At 51.1% G+C, this 16,915-nt stretch overlaps 1 protein-coding gene across 1 annotated transcript; it reads left to right on the plus strand.

The window, feature by feature from the left end:
• Positions 1-297: 297 nt before the first annotated feature.
• Positions 298-16,500, plus strand: IL17D (interleukin 17D; the record flags this gene model as incomplete). Its single annotated transcript, XM_036016339.1, has 2 exons — positions 298-1,061; positions 16,128-16,500. Coding segments are annotated over 2 exons (1,116 nt in total), but the record flags the coding sequence as incomplete, so codon positions are not given.
• Between the last annotated feature and the right edge of the window lie 415 nt (positions 16,501-16,915).

A 16,915-nucleotide genomic window follows, 5' to 3' on the forward strand; every position in this document is an offset into this window, starting at 1 on the left:
CTTTAAAATCTGTAATGTATTTCTTTGAACAGTGGCATCTAAGAGCAAGTCGTTCTACAGAAGAGTACCCTTGCAGGCTGTTGAGTCCCCTTTTCGAGGGTGGCCTGTTGCGTTCTTGGAGAGCTTTAGTCACTAGAAACGTCTCTTCACCCTGAGCCCGGTCCGTCCCCCTGACTTGGCGAAGTTGGCCCCTCGCATCCAGGCACAGTCTGGGCGGCGCCATCTCCGGCCGCGGCCCCTCCTCGAGCCCCGGCTCAGTCCCGCGGCCTGTGGTCCCCAGCGCACGGCTCGGTGTGACGGTCCCAACAGCTTCTCCGGGGACATGGGGTCGCTGGTGAGTACGCGCCACCGACGGCGGGCTTCCCGCGCCCGGCTAGTGCCTGGGTTCCCTGCGCGCTGAAGGAGGAGCCGCCGGGACCCCTGCCCGGGTGGAGACGGGATCCGGGCCGCGCGCGCGCCGGCGGAGGGAGAGAAGCGGCAGCGGCGGCACGGGGACGGTGGGCTCACCGGCACTCGCAACCCGCGGCGCAGCAGCCTGGCCGGCACACGCACACGCGCACGCCGCACGCGGCCCCCCTGCGGGCTCTGGGCCGAGATCCGGGTGGGGCTCCGGGTGGGGCTCCGGGTGGGGCGCGCGGGGCGAGGGGTGGGGGCGGAGCGGGGCGCGCAGGGCGCGGGGCAGGAACGCGGGGCGCTCGGGGGCCCGTGTGCTCGGCGCCCATCCTCCGGCGCGGACGCGCCTCTGATCGGCCTGTCCCTCAGGTCTGGACGCTGGCGGCCGGCGTGCTGCTGGCGCCGACGCTGGCGCTGGCGCTGTCGCCGGGCCGGGCGGGTGCCCCAAGGAGCAGCCGGCGGCCGGCGCGGGGCTGCGCTGACCGGCCGGAGGAGCTCCTAGAACAGCTGTACGGACGCCTGGCGGCCGGCGTGCTCGGCGCCTTCCAGCACACGCTGCAACCGGGCCCGCGCGAGCAGGCGCGCAACACCAGCTGCCCTGGGGGCCGGCCCGACTGGCGCTTCCGGCCGCCCACCCCGCTGCGCAGCGTGTCGCCCTGGGCCTACAGGTGAGCGGGAGACTGGAGTGCGGGCAGGAGGATGGGAGCGAGGGCAGAAGGACGAGGGGGTCGTGTAGGTGGGACCGAGGGTGGGCGGGAGTTTGGGGGACTGACAACTGGACAGGTGGGATGGGGCGCATACAGCGGGGAAAGCTAAATGAAAAGGTGGCCCAGGGCAGGTGGTCCGACTGGGTTGGGAGCAATTCAGTGCCCCTAAAACCCATCACCTCCCTTGAAGGAAACCTACTGTCACGAACAGCTGTGTATCATGTGATGTCTGGGTGGGACGGTGCATAGCGCGATCCTTCCTTGCATTATAACGGAGCAATGATGTCGCTAACCTATTGCCTAGTTACGTCATAGCGGTCATAAGGTCACTAAGTAGCCTTAAAGACACATGGAAGGTCTTTCAGGGCATAACTGGGCTTCCCCGGACAAAAAGTGCTCCCTTTGCATTTTTCTATGACCAGTGCTGACCTCTCCAGGCCCACAGGTGCCTCCAAAGCAGGCTGAAGGCCTGAGGGCAAACCCGCGGGAGAGTAACACACAGCAGTAACAGTGGTTTGTCAAAACCTCCCGTTGAGCGTGCCCCCAGATACAACTGGATCTCAGTCCTGTAAGAAAATAAATTCTAATGTAAAAAAATAAAACCATAAAAACACGGTCAGTCATATTTATAATTAACACGTTTTTGGCTTTTGTGCCTCATGGTATTTAAGTAAAATGGGGAAACAGAATGAGCAGCAGGTGTTTTGGAAGGACACAGATTCTGTACTGAACCCACTGAGTTTCACATGCCGAGGAGTGCATATGTGTGACCAGCAGGCCAAAGGTGTGGTCTCACAGATCAGGGCTGGAGTGCAGATCGAGAGTTGTTAGCCCTACAGCAGGGAGTTAACCTGAGCAGCTGCCTTCCCTAGGAACTGACACCTGTGCCTCCCCAAGACCCATCCCAGAGCTGCAGGGAGAGAAGAGAGCTGAGGGAGGTTATGGACAGGAACAGCACACAGTGTTGGTGGTGGTTGGGGGTGGGGGGTGTCCTGGTCTGAGCTGCCCTGGCTGCCAGGGAGTCTTTGTGCTGTACAGGGCTTGGAGCTAATGGTATCATCAGAGTTGTTTTTTCATATTATTTAGCAACACTGGTGAAATTCAGTCCACCCCTGTTTTTTTCAGAAAGTAAGTGGAAGCCTGAGGGCTTGCCCTCTGAAGTCTTCTAGGGCCTGGGCCAGGAATGCAAATTGTTGGATGCTAAAGGGTCCTGCCTTCTGATCACTTCTTCCCACCTGGTCCAGGAGGGCCATGGGAGGACAGGATCAGCTCCTCAGTGATGTTACTGTAGGCCGGTTTTGGTGGGATAGTAAGTATTCAAATCTAAAGACAGAGACAGCATGCTTAAGAAAGATGGGTGGGGAAATGGACTCCAAGTCAGAAGTTCTGAAAGGCACAGAAAAGACCACTCTAGGTGGATAAGACAGACTTTAAAATAAAAATTTGGAATATAAGTTGGCTTTCCATGTCTTTAGGGGAGATATAGATACTCAATAAGTGGTGTTGGGACAGCTGAATCCCAGAAAAAAATACTGGAAAAAATATGATTAGATGTCCAGTCCTATATGTAAATAAATTTTAATGTAAAAAATAAAACCACAAAAGCAGATAAAAACAGTTATATTTATAATCTTGGAAGGTGAGGCCTACTTTGTAACCCCAGTGTCATGAAAGGCAAAATTCATCAATTTAGTTACATAATTATATACCATTTCTTCTTGGCAAAATTTAAAAAATAAAGAAGAAGAAAAATATAGGGCCAACAGAAATACTTGCTGCCCATGTCACAAAGGACTCCTTCCCTAAGGAACTCCTCCAAACCAGTGAGAGGAAGACCTTATGAAATGATGAGGAGAGTCCATGGACAGTCCCGGGAAGGAGGTCAAGTGATTCAAACACTTGAAACATGCGGAGATGCTGGACTTCAGGCGCAATGAGTGACATCAAGCTCTGTTTGGCGCCCACCAGGCTCTGTTGGCAAGGCTGTAGGAAAAGGCGCTCTCATGCAATAGGGGGGTGTGCATTGGTGCAGCATTTATGGAGGGCAGTCGGGTATTAACTATCAGATTTTAAATTCACACACTCTTCCATCCAGCAGTTCCACGTGGAATCCTACACTTGGCCATGTTACAAATGGTGTTCATTGTGGTAACAGCAAGGGATTAGAGCCATCTAAACTCCACCAATAAGCAACCCATTTGATAAATGTTTCAAAAGCAGCTACAGAGAGGAGCGGGGGCAGGTCTAAAAGTACCTCAGTGGACAAGTCCATCGTCAGCATAAGGGAAGCAGGTAAGGTGCAGGGTGTGGGCAGCACTCTGCCAGTGGTTAAGAGAGAAGCAGTTACATAACACAGACACGTTAGGAGCTATTTTAAACTGTACACACACACACACACACACATGCACATGCTTTGGGGCATCTTTGGAATGTGCTTATCACCATGCCTGTCAGGAGGTAACGGGTGGGGAGACTTACAGGATATAAGAGTCACTCTTGTATCATCTGCATTTCCTGCCTTGTGCATGCATCCCTTATTTTAAAACATCTTAATTTTTAATTTGAGGCTAGAAAAGGAAGTTCAGCAACCATGAGGGCAGAGCAGATACTAAGGGAACAAAACCTCAGCAGGTAACTGGCCCTTGATTTACTGAGAGTGCAGGAGCAAGGAGCATGTTGATCTTAGGGAATGCAGGGCTAATGGCATGGCCCCTGCAGGCATCCTGACAGATTTCTCAGAGCCCCTGGGGACCCCACATCTGGGCTGACCACCACTGAGCAGCTCAGCCTGTGGAGCATAAGGAATTGGGCCAGAACAGTCCGTAAATGGGCTCTGGGATTCCATCGGAGCACCCACGCTGCTGACCAAGGTGTTATTAGAAAAGCACCATTCAACCTCTAGAACAGAAAAATATTTTCTCATTTACTTTGTGTCTTTATGTTTATTTCTCTTGAGCTATAAAAACAAAAATGCCAAAATAAAATCAATGTGATTGCTCAATATATTTTTAAGGCAAATTGACATAGTCAGAAATATATTGTAAGAATAGTGAGTTTTATGAAAGTTTAAAGATACATGTCACTCACTTATGTTGAAACCCCAAAGATAAATACCTACCAGTACTCTAAATAGTTTTCATTGTTTATATTTTTTAATTCTGGGTAATAGTCTAAAAATAGCTTTCCTATAGGAGATGGTAGTGCACAGACATTTGTTTTCGGGCTTTGTTACTTTCATACGTAGCCCTTTCCTGCAGGGAATGGAGGACATGACACCCAGATTCATGTTGCAGCGAGCAGCTCCATGGACAGCAATGACAGAAAAGGAATAAAAGGAAAGAAACAACCGGGAGTGAAGGAGAGAAAGGAGAGAAGGGAGAGCAGGGAACAGGAAGTTGAGTGACTGAAAAATAAAGGCAATGAGCCCTGGCTGGGTGGCTCAGTTGGTTGGAGCACCGTCCCATACACCAGAAAGTTGCAGGTTCGATTCCTGCCAGGGCACATACCTAGGTTGCGGGTTCAGTACCCTGTTGGGGTGCTTATGGAAGGCAACCAACTGATTGATGTTTCTCTCTCTCTCTCTCTCTCTCTCCCTTCCTCTCTCTCTAAAAATCAATAATGAAGTATCCTCTGGTGAGGATTTTAAGAAAAAGAAGCAGCAGGACTCCAGGGAGTGTGCAGAGGCAGGGGACCACCCTCAGCTAGGTGGGTCCTCCCCAAGCAACCAAGGAGTGGCATAGCAGGAGCCACTGAAGGACAATCAGGACAGCTCAGAAGCTGAGTGGCCCATCAGTAAACACCAGTAAAGATGTGTTCCTATGGAGAATCCAGCTTGGCACCCCTCTCTATTCCCAGAACTTTGGGAAGGTTACTTTGGGGAGCTCATATGGGTTAAGTGAGGTCACTGCCTGGACCAGGCCAGCAGTGCCCACTCACTGAAATGACCTTCATGGTCCTGTAAGTCCACCATCGGATATTTTTTAGTGCTGCATTCGAAAAAGGTTTTCATGAGGACAGGTTGAAATAAAAGGATATTTCTGCCTCCCCTCGTCTAACCCAAGCATCTAGTTTCCCTGAGGTATCCATAACTTGTTCCCTCTCCCACATGGGACAGCCGCACCTGCCCGTTTAATAGTGACTGAGCGGGGCGGGGTGCCCAGACCATAGACCCGATGCCTTTCTCCTGGAGCACACAAGTTTTTCTTCATCTCATCATTTTTAAATTGTGAAAGGACAATAATACGAATTAGAGAAAGTTGGAGAAGTTGGGAGTGCAGTGTTAGAGTCATCCCCACCGTGGTGATGGCCTCTTTTAGTATTCCCATTTATCTTCCTGTCAATGCACCCTCCACCCTGTGCGCGCTTTCCCATTTGTGTCCAAGCCCTAAGAACAAAGGTTTCCAAGGTCAGGTCTTGTGTGGTCCACTCCCAGGACCTGGGAGTGGCTCTGCCCACTGGCTGTAACCCACAGGGGGCAGCACCAGACTGACTCACCCCTGGTGGACCATGGTTTCCGGAGAGGCCATCTGTGTGGTCTTTCTGGGGAGCCTTTCTCTTTCACAATGTTTCTCTTTAGCAAGTTCGCTTTTTCCTGGGTCCCTGCTTCCAACCTGTGGGCTGTTCCAACCTGTGGGCTGTTCCAAACTGCCAAAACCATTGTGCCTTCAAGCAGTGTCCACATATGTCACAACAGTACGGGTTGCTGTGTCCTCTCTGAGGCAGGACATTCTGTTATGAAAGAAAGTCAGAGTTGGGGACAGGGACAGAGCAGAGAGAGAGAAGTGGTGGCCATCTGCCTGGGAGGAAAAGGTTCAGTTATGGTCTGCAACACAGCGCGTTGGGGGCTGTCCATAAAGATGTGTGATTGTAGATTCAAAGCAGCTTGTTTGAGAAATGTTGGGATTTTACCCCCCAAAATGTGTTTATGGATAAATGAGCTTTTATTGACCAAAATGCTGCACAGATTTTTTCCCCTGAAGGACTGGACATGTGGCAGTATCTCCTGCCCCATCACTGTCACTGGACACTGTCACAGGATCAGGGTCTCTAATTCTGAAAACAGAGATGTTCCTTCTGCTTTGAGTTATTTTCTGTAAGTGCCTGGGTCTTACTTTTCCAGTCTTATGGTCTCGGGGAAGACAACAGTGTTCCATCCCATCACTGCCTCTTTCAAATGTCCTCACCTGAGCGGAGTGTACTTAGTCTGTGATGCAGCTTCCCTGTGGCATCTGTCCCCCAGAAGTGACGAGTGAAGACTGGGAAGAGGGGCAGGGAGCACGTGGCCCTCTATACTGACAAGGGCAAAGGCAAAGCCATCTCCCCCGAACTCTTCTGGAACTCTAGGCTCATCACCAAGTGTGACATGGATGGTTTGTTTCTGATCCAGGTGGGCCCCTTCTCTTTGCTCAGAGACGGACACATAGCAGATGGCTCCCCAGACATGGCATGGGCCTGGCTGCTGTCCCTTAGCAGAGACCGTCCCCACTGCAGTAGCATCTGCCGTGACAGGAACAACCCTGAGAGAGATCCCGGCTCTGTTCTCATTGCTCTTCTCTCTTCCCCTCGGTAAAGCATTTTTCTGAGTTATCTTCCAAATGCTTTTCCAAGCCACAGTGCCTCTCCGGGTCCTGGGCCTCCTGGGGACAGACTTCACCTGGCACCTGCAGGTTCCCTGCTTCTAGCATCACCGCTGGCCAGGCATGTGGGTTACTGCAGAGGGATTGTTGAGGGCCTGTGGCTATTGGGAGACTCTGGACATGCCCCTTTCCTGTTGGTGCTTCTGTTTCCTCTCAGTACAGGAAGAGTGTAGGCAGGCTGGGCCCTTCCCCCAGCCCAGAGCTGCTCACTTGGCAGAAACACCTGCTTCATGGCTCAGCCTCAGGGCTGACCTTGATGCCAAGTTCAGGCTCCCACCAAAGTCAACCTCAGTCCCCATCCAGGGTAGGGCTGACGCCTAGCTGTCCTTGGCCCACAGAGAGGGCCAGGTGGAGCCCACAGGGACCTGGCTGCAGGCCTCTGTGCCTGGTCACACTCATTGCACTCTGGGCAGATTTTTTCCATGTCCTCGTGCATGACAAATGTACAACTGATGTTTTCTCGTGGGGCCAGGACCGCATTTTCCATTGCTCCTGGCATCGTGTGCTGAGGTCTGTGACTTGGGCGCAGTGAGTGGAGGGGGCTGCTGGCATGTGGGTGCCACTGCCCAACACAGGGAGAGCATTCTGGCCATTGTGTCCCCAGTTACTCCCTGGCCAGTGAGCAGAGTCCCAATGCTAACCTGCTCCGGACCTCATCCTTCACCTTCTTCCCCTCCCCTCCTGGCTGCAGGCCCACTTCCAGGGGGACAGGGGAGACTGGAAGGTTAATGTGAACCCCTGCCCCAGTGCCTCTTCTCATGAACCTGGGGACCGAACAGCCACCAGGCCAAGTGCTGGAACAACGTGGGGCTGCAAACGCCCAGGGTATGACTTTGACTCTCTGGGGTCGGGGATAGCGACCACTAGTTTGAAAGCCCACTTGTGTGCCTCAGTGAAGGACAACTGAGACCTCCACGCCGTCTCCTCGGCAATGCCCGGTGCTTGTTGGGTTGGCTGCATATGCTGACTTCTCAGCATATGGGGTCCGGGGCTGGCAGGATCAAATTCAGACACATTCAGGAATATGCAGTCACCCCACTGTTTTCTGTGAGCCACAGTTGGTGTGTATGGGGCTAAGGGCCTTGTAGAGAAACCACCCAGTGTCATCGCTGCCTGTGTGACTGTCAGTGATTCCCAGTCTGTGAACGGTTGTTTGGGTGACTCCTTCACATAGGGACTCCTGACCTGGACGGCAGGGGTGAATGTGAGGATGTGCATCTGTCACAGAGCTGCACATGGCTCTGACACAGGGGCTCTGAGAACCACGTTTTGGAAATTGTGTCTGTGATTTCTCATTGCCTACATCCCAGGCAGAGACGTGCATTTCTCAGAGGAATCTGAGCTGTTGGAAGGGAAGCGGCTGCTCCTGGGCTGTGCTGGGGCCCAGACGTGTCATTGCTGCCATTGCGTGATGGCTCGGTGTCTGCTGCGTGAGCCTCTTCCTACCTGCTTCACAATGGTCTTCACTTTTCTCATCCGTTTGTTCTGGTACTCATGTTAGGATCAGCTTGCCAGGTTCTAAGATACATCTGTCAGGATTTGGGTTAGAGTTGCACTGACTTTCTAGATTAATTTGGGGAATTCTGCTAAATCTTGGAGACTCAGTGGATTGTACATGTCTTCTGATTGAAAAGTCAAACCATCAGCCCCGCCCTCAGGAAGCTGGGTGAGTAGCCTGGTCATTAAGTCATCCCCTTCACTTTGCAGAGAACCAGGCAGGGGCAGTGATTTGCCCAATGTCACTGCTCAATAACTAAATTGCACCAAAATTTTAGGTTCAGGACCACTTTTGACTCCATCTGTCCTTTTACGAAAGCCTGTTGGGCTGAACTCACTTGAGAACCACAAGTGCTGGGCAGCCTCGTTTCCACTTACACTGGTCAGTGCTTGTGCCTGCGAAGGCATTTCCCCTCTTTGTTCCTGGGTTTGGGTCTTGGATCGCAAACTTAGCCTCTGCTGCTTTGAAATTCAAATCATGTTATGTTCTGGGAAATGGGAGGTTGAGCCACGTCTGTGAGTTTGTGGCTCTCTGCCCTGGGCCTTGGGGGCACACAGCAGCAGTCGCGCGGTCTGCCGGGCGCCCTCACTGCTCCTGAGTGGCAGTGCTCCCTAAACCAGTGCGAATTTTTTCCTACCATGTCAGGATCCCTGGGGACAGTGCTCTTTTTTTGTCTTTGCTGTCTCTCACATTCCTCCCCCAGCTCAGTTTCCATTACCTCCACTCGTCCCAGAAGGGCTGTCCTTTGTTCTTGGATGAAGCGGGCCAGCTGTCCCTCCAGCCAAGTGCCACATGTGACCCCAGGGATACTTCTGAGATCCCATCAGAGGGGAAACTTGATGTGTTTTGAGTGTGTGTCTATGCCAAGCTTCCAGGGTGCAGCACACAAAAAATGTGAAGACAAAAGAATTACTGCTCACAAGGAGGCAACAGCAAGCAGGCCCCTCCTCGGTTCTGGGCCATGTTTGGTCAGAGACAGGATCCCTGCTGGAGTGTCCTCCTGTTTCATTTTCATGGCAGTTCTCTTTATACAGAAGGCACTCTAGCTGAGAGTTTTCCCAGAATCTCAAGGCTGGAGTTTGGAGTTTGGTCTGTTCCCAGGCTGTCCTGAGGCTTCTAGAACCTTCTCTCCTGGCCTCTTCTCCACCCCCAACCCCTGTCCTGTAGAATGTACCTATCTGTTTTCTCTGCAAACCGGTGGCATTGGTACTCACAGCACTGGGTGTTGGGTGTGATGTGTGCATCATATCCCCCCTGGGGTGGCACACGTCTGTTTTAAGAGAACCTGCTGGTCATAAAACCACCATCTGAAAATGATCAAATCTTACACTTTCTTAATATGTCCTCACATTCCAGAAGGGCAGACAGGTATCTTTTTGTCACAATGTCTTAGACCGGATGTGTCACTGTAATGGTGAAAATTTCACTCTTGGGGGAATGACTGGTGGGAATAGTATGTATTTTTAGTTAGATGAGCCTTCTGACTGTGACAGCATCTAAGCCACAGTGTTTCACCGATAAAACTAACAGATGACACAAGACTTGGTGCCTGCACATGCAGGGCACAGAAGAGGAATCCCACTTGTTCAGGTTGGGGAATCTTTGCCCCATGAGGTCAAACTGATTTTACAGATGAGGAAACTGAGTCTGAAGAGACTGTGCCTCACCTTCCTACCCACCCACCCCCTCCATATTGTCTTGTAATTGAGTCTCTACCACTGTCAGAATGACCGTGTCTGTACTGCTTACAGCCCTCCTGCAGCCCCCATAGTCTGCAAGGTAAAATCCAGACTTTGGTCTTTAAGGCCCCATCCACCTCTCACATTTCTCACCAAATTGCCACCCAGCCACTGTGAGCACACACATCACTCGTCACTCCAGCTACAGCGACCACTGTTAGGCCCCGCCCCCTGCCATGGGCTTCTGCTTTCCTGTCTCCTTTGCTGAGCCCTCCGTCACTCCTTCTTTGCCAAGGTGAGCCTTCCTTGGCCTCCAGCCTCATCTCAGATCTCCCTGGGCATAGCCTTTGGCCACCCCACCTGTGTTCAGAGCACTCTCTGCGCTTGGCGCTGGTGTGTCTTAACCACTGGGTCTGCATCTGTGAGGAGTCTGTGCCCTCATGCGTTGCCCACCTCAGGGGGCTGCAGGTCTCCTAAGTTCATGACCACTGCTGCCCACCTTGTGGCAGATTCAGATGGTACTTTGTAACTAGCATTTAACATCGTGCGTGTAACTGTGTACACACTCATGTGTTTGGTGTGTATGTCTACAAGGTAAGTACTCTTGTTTAAACAAAACCACACAATACCATTATCACCCCTAAAAGTTAATACTTCTTTAACATCTTCAAATACTCAGTTGAGTTCAAATTTCCATGATTGTCTTTATTTTTTTGTTTTATTGTTTAATTCCTTTTGCAATAACTTCAAACTAATAAAAAATGTGAATTTAGTACAAGGAATTCCCTGTACCATTTAACCAGATTGCCGAAAGGTCAGCATCATAACTCAGCACCATTATCCAGGTCAGGAAACGGGCACCAGCACAGCCCTGTCGCCTACTGTGTGGCCCTTTTGCGGAGTGTTGTTCTAAGGCCCCTATTCTGCCCCAGATCCGCCCGGGCTCACTCGTTGCCTCTGGTGCTCAGAGCTCTCCAGGGGGCTTCAGTCTGCGACAATTCCTCAGCCCCGTGTCTTCCATGACTGTGCTGGCCAGGTGCCTTGTGGGGTGTTCCTCAGTTTGGGTTTGGTATGGTGTTTAAGCAACCACATAATTTCTCATCCAAACAGAGACACTTGGGAGTAAAGGGGTCTCAGTTCATAACTGCACAGCAAGTGTGATGAAGCCAGTGGCACCCTGGTAGTTCTGTCACTCTGCTCAAGGCTCTCTTTTTTTTTCTTTGTTATTGAGGTATAATTGACATGTAACATTATATTAGTTTCAGGCAAATAACAATGATTTGATATGTATGTATTGCAAAATGGTCACCACAGTAAGTCTGATTAGCCTCCATCACCACATACAGTTTTTTTCTTGTGCTGAAATTTACTCTATTAGAAACTTTCAAGTAGACAATACAGTATTGTTAACTGTAGTCACCATGTTCTGCATTCCATCCTAGGACTTATTTATTTTATAACTTGAAGTTTGTACCTTTTCACCCCCTTCACCCATCTCACCCATCCCCATGCCCATCCCTCTGGCAACCGGCAACCTGTTCTCTGTATCTGTGAGCTTGGGTTTTTGTTTTCTTTTTACACTCCACATATGAGTGAAATCGTATGGTGTTTATCTTTCTCTGACTGACTTATTTCATTCAGCATAATACCTTGTGTCCATCCATGTTATTGCAAATGGTAAGATTCATTCTTTTTGTAGCTGAGGAATATTCCATTGTGTATATATATCACCCCTTCTTTATCCCATCATCAATTGATGGACACTTGGTTTGCTTCCACATCTTAGCTATTGTAAATAATGCTGCAGTGAACATAAGGGTACACATATCTTTTTAAATTACTGTTTTTGTTTCGAGTAAATACCCAAAAGTGGGATCGCTGGGTCATATGTTAGTTCTATTTTTAATTTTTTGAGGTATCTTCATATTGCTTTTACAGTGGCCACACCAATCTGTATTCCCACCAAGAGTGCACAAGGGTTCCCCTTTCTCCACATTCTTGCCAGCGATTGTTGTTTGTTGGTTTATTGATGACAGCCACTGTGATAGGTGTGAGATAGTATCTCATTGTGGTTTTAATTTGCATCTCCCTGATTGCCAGCGATGTTGAGCATCTTCTCATGCACCTGCTGGTCATCTGTGTGTGTTCTCTGGAAACATACCTACTCAATTCCTCTGTCCATTTTTTAAATTTCATTGTTTGGTATTTTGCTATTGAGTTGTATGAGTTCTTTATATATTTTGGAAGTTAACCACTTACCGGATGTGTGATTCGAAAGTATCTTCTCCCATTCAATAGGCTGCCTTTTCATTTTGTTGATGGTTTGCCACAACTCTTTAAAAGAGGGCAGGTCCCCTTCCCTCTTTTTTTCCTTTGTAATGAAACATATGCTGAGTTTTCTACATTCTACATGTTGTTGGTCATACCCTCGCAGTATTCTTTAGTGTGTTATCCATCCCTATATTAACAGTAAATAGGCTAGAGCAGATTCCAGTTGGGCTCTGGGCCAGCCTCTTCTCCAGCCTCTGCCCTTCTTGGCTCCAGGGAATGCACTGCTGCCCTGTTAGTCTCCACAGTTAGACTTCTTCTCCCTTAAAAGTTGGTTTTCCTGCCTTTCGCTTGGTATATCTCCCTCCACACACTGCCTTGAATGGTTTTGTTTAACTACATTCTATATGCTAATAATTTGCAAATCTCTACTTCCATTAGCACCTCTCTTGGTTCCAGATCATTCTCCATCCCACTGTCTGAGGGACCCATTAAAATTCGATCTAATCAGGTCGCTTCTCTCTTTGACACTCTTCCCATCACCTTCAAGGTTAAAGCCAAGTTCTCTGCTCTGAATCAAGACCCTTGCTGGCCCAGCTCTACGTCTCCCAGCCCCATTTGTTGTCCTTCTGTGCTCTTGGCTTTGGCCTCTGCCCTGCCTGCCCTTTCCTTCTTCTGTTCGTTCGTTCATTTGTTCGTTCGTTCCTTCGTTCCTTCCTTCCTTCCTCCCAACAGACCAGCCCAGGGACCACGTTTGCTAGGAAGCCTCCCTGAGCTACTGTGCAGGGCCAACTGTGTAGGTATTTCTTTGTGCATTTATCCCCCAGATGAGGCCTTGGATAGTAGATATGTTTCATTGACACCCCACTGCCCAAAACATCACTGCACTCAGGTGTTTTTGGAATAAATGTTGAAAGTGACTGGAGGTTTTAGGAATTCCCCTTCCTTGGAGAGTTCAGGTAGGGCCTTATGTTGACCTCCAGGCATGAAGAATGGGACACCATCATCTACTCAACATCTCTCCACTGAGAGGCCCAGAGTGTTATGAGAATATGGGGAAGGAGCACAAGAAATTTGACTAAGGAAATTTGAAAACTCTTAAGATATTGACTTGAATTGGGCCTTAAATATGGTGGGTCTTCTCTGAGCTGATACTAGTTTTGGGAAGGGGAATCCTGAGCAGAGCTTAGCTGCAGCACATGCGGGCATGTCCCACTGCTCAGAGGGAAGGACGGAGAAGAGGGACAGGGATGGGACCATGAAGGACCACGCTGTGCAGGCCTCTGAAGGCAAAGCAGAAGACTTGGGACTTTTCCTGACAAGAACCCCAGCATGAGGGGCCCCAGGGAGCCTGTGTCTCAGCACCCCGTTGTGGGTAGGAATGAGGCATTGCAGAAGAGGTGGAAAGGTTGGAAAAGCCAGCTGGATGGCCTTGTCAGTCCTCACAAGGACAGAGGTCACTGTGCTATAAAAGCCTGGATGGCAGTGCCAAGGGAGCAGGAGTGATGACAAATGAAACATCTAATTTCAGCCGTCTGTGTACATGTCAGGCTGCAAAGAGGTGGGTGCTGTCAATGCAAGGACCTGGGTGACAGAGACACTTGGGTTTTGCAGACAGCCCCACTGTCCCCTCTTGATTGCACACGACAAATGCATTAGAATTCACGGTGGAGGCTGCCTCTCTCCTCCAGGTGCAATAGTGGGAGGGGAGTTACAGGAGGGGACCATGCCTGTGTGCTCACCACCCCCAGGGTTGCCTGTTCCTGAGGCCTCCTCGCTCCCCCATTACTACCCATATCCTTCTGGTTACCCCGAATGGCAGCCTTGGAGTCCCTGCTACCTAGCCCCCACACTCAAACAGGAATGTTCCTCTCAGCTTTAGAATGCTCCAGTGGCAGGTGGGGCATGGTCTGCTGGTTGGACTGTGACCCACCCTCTTAGAGCACCCTGCCAGCACCTGCATCCCTGAGTCCTCCTTTCTACATGCATCAGGTGTCACCTGACTCTGGGCCGTGGACGCCCACACAGCACCTCCCTTTAGGCAAAACCATCTTAGCTCTTTCCCACTCTGTAAATGGCACATAGTTGGTGTGGAATAAATTTGTCACAGCGTGAAGATATCACTTCACATTCTTCTGCCCAGCCATCCTCACCATCCACGTGTAAAGGTGTTCGACTCAAGCAAAAGTAGGCCTCACGTACCCTCCTTACCTGCCCAGAGCCATCCACCCCCTTCAGGCCACTCAGAGTGAACACTTGTCTTAGTGGCAGGGGCGGTCTCCTCCATGGAGAACATCCTTTAAGTCTGTCACTCCCTCCAGGCCACATCACCCACTTCACTCCTCCTGCAACAGGGTCAGCTGTCCCTCCCCCAGCCCACCCCTCCCAGACCCTGCTGCCCTTGCCCACTCTTTCACTAGATGGCCACAGCATACCCTCCCTGAAGACCTTTCAACCTGACTGCTATATTTTAGCCATTAGCAGTGAGGACTAGTCCACAGAACCAGTCACTTGAAGGACTTACACAAGCCACAGGGGTCAGGGTAGCCCTGCCAGGCCCTCCCCAGGTGCCTGCAGCACCACAGCCTCACTGCTGCCAGGAGCGCGTGGTAAAAGGGGTGGATGAAAGTCAGTACACACCCAAAGGTCTAGGCTTCAGAAACCTTTAAGCACATACCATTTTTTGGTTTATCCCAGACTCCCATTAGGCAGCAGCACTTTGGGAGCCTCCCGTTCTGGCACATGGCAGGCCTGCAGGTGGAGTGTGCTGCTTGAGAGGTTGGAGAAGTTGTAGCTGTGATTCTGAGAAAATTTAGGGTCCCTTGCACTCAGCTCCAGAAGAAAGAGAAACATTCATAAAATGAGTATATAAGTTTTAAATGGGCAGATTAGTAGAGATGAGAATTTAGAATCATGGTGATCCTTTGAGAAAGGGGGGATAATCTGTCCCTCTGTATTAACGTCTTCCTTGCTTTGGGGAGGGGGTGGTAGAGGCCAGAGCCAGGCCTGGGGCTATTGTTCCCCAGGGAACCCAGACCCTTCACAGTGTGGCAGCAGCTGTTTGTAGCTGTTGACGCTCAGTCCTTGGCATCTCACCTGAAAATAGGGAGGCCTGAGTGAGGATGAAGATGACCAAGTGTACACCTTCATGCAGTTCAAATATCCCAAACTGGCCAGGCCTGCCATGTGCTGCTTCACAGAATAGGGCATGTGGACCCTGACAGATGGACACAGGGCTCACCTTGCAGCCTTCTGGACAGGTATCTCAGAGCTTCTTTCATTCACCACTTTTTCAGCAGCTAGGTGACCCATGTCTGCATGGTCTGGTGCCTGGTGCAAATTCCAGCTAGCCCTGTGCGAATTGACCTGTCGCGGGGACAGTGCAGACAGTGCCCTGGAACAGGTAGTCCCTTCTGAGGCTGCAGAGCCTCTGGCACAGGAATGGAGGCAGTTCTGATTGGGGTGGCCCCTCATAGCTGGAGTTGGAGTTCTGGCACAGAAAGGGTGTCTGATCACACTGCATTGGCTGTGTGGTCACCTGTGGGTGCATGTGCACAGTGTAGAGATGTTGTTTCTCTAGGGGCATTAGTGCAGAGTCTGAAAATGGTTTAGGGAATGGCCAGCTGTGAAGTCTGTCTTTGCCTCTGTAGATCCAGATCTCGCATGGACACTACCAGAGGTCAAGTGTCTGGCCAACCTTCCCTGCTCCTGTGAGCAGTAACCTCAGTGCTACCTAGTACCCCTTAGGCTGCCCACTTTGTAGTGCCCCCCCCCCCCCCACCGGGCCTGCACTGACCCTGCGAGAACTGGCTCGCTGCGCACCGACCCCTAGGCACCACCAGAGCGTATGCCACCTTAGTTTGTACTGACCACTAGCGGGCTGCCTGAGCGCTCACTGAACCGAGGCACTCTGACAGGCATGCACTGATCCCGCCTCTCTCTGCAGGCTGTCCTACGACCCCACCCGCTACCCTCGGCTCCTGCCGGAGGCCTACTGCTTGTGCCGCGGCTGCCTGACCGGGCCGCACGGGGAGGAGGACCTGAGCCTTCGCAGCGCGCCCGTGCTGCTGCCCACCGTGGTACTGCGCCGCACCCCAGGCTGCGCTGGGGGCCGTTCAGTCTACACCGAGGAGTACGTGGCAGTGCCTGTGGGCTGCACCTGCGTCCCCGCGCCCGACCACGATGCGCCAGCCGATCCCGGGGGGTACCGTGACGGAAAAGAGCGGACCCGGCACCCAGGCCACCAAGTGCAGGACAGGAACCTGCGCAGGCCTGTCCGTCCGGGAGCAGGACAGTGACCCGGGCGCGGAAGTCGGCGCCTGCAGAGGGAACTGACGGGAGTTGGCCTGGAGTAGGGAAACTGGCCCTGGGACCGGGTAGGTCAGGTGGTGGACGCGGCCTAGGCTGCAGACCCCGCCCCACTGCCCGGCCTCTCTCTGCAGGGGACACCAATGCTAGGACATGCAGAAGGCCACAGCCTCCACACGTAGGTAGGTGGTAGATGCTTTTTAAAACATCTTTTTATAAAAATATATACCCACTTGTTTTCTATAGGGGCAGAAACTATTTTTATATTAGCGTTTTGAACCATTATATATTATTTTTTACTTGACACATAGACGTTTTATAAACCTTATTTTCACTTCCTCTGCTAGGTTTAAGAAGCACAGTTGAAATCTTCAGATAAACTCTTTTTGGCAGGTGTCTGAGTCTCTGAAGCCAGCCTGTCCCCAG

Source organism: Phyllostomus discolor, chromosome 2 (genome assembly GCF_004126475.2).
Source record: "Phyllostomus discolor isolate MPI-MPIP mPhyDis1 chromosome 2, mPhyDis1.pri.v3, whole genome shotgun sequence".
Classification (NCBI taxonomy): Eukaryota; Metazoa; Chordata; class Mammalia; order Chiroptera; family Phyllostomidae; genus Phyllostomus; species Phyllostomus discolor.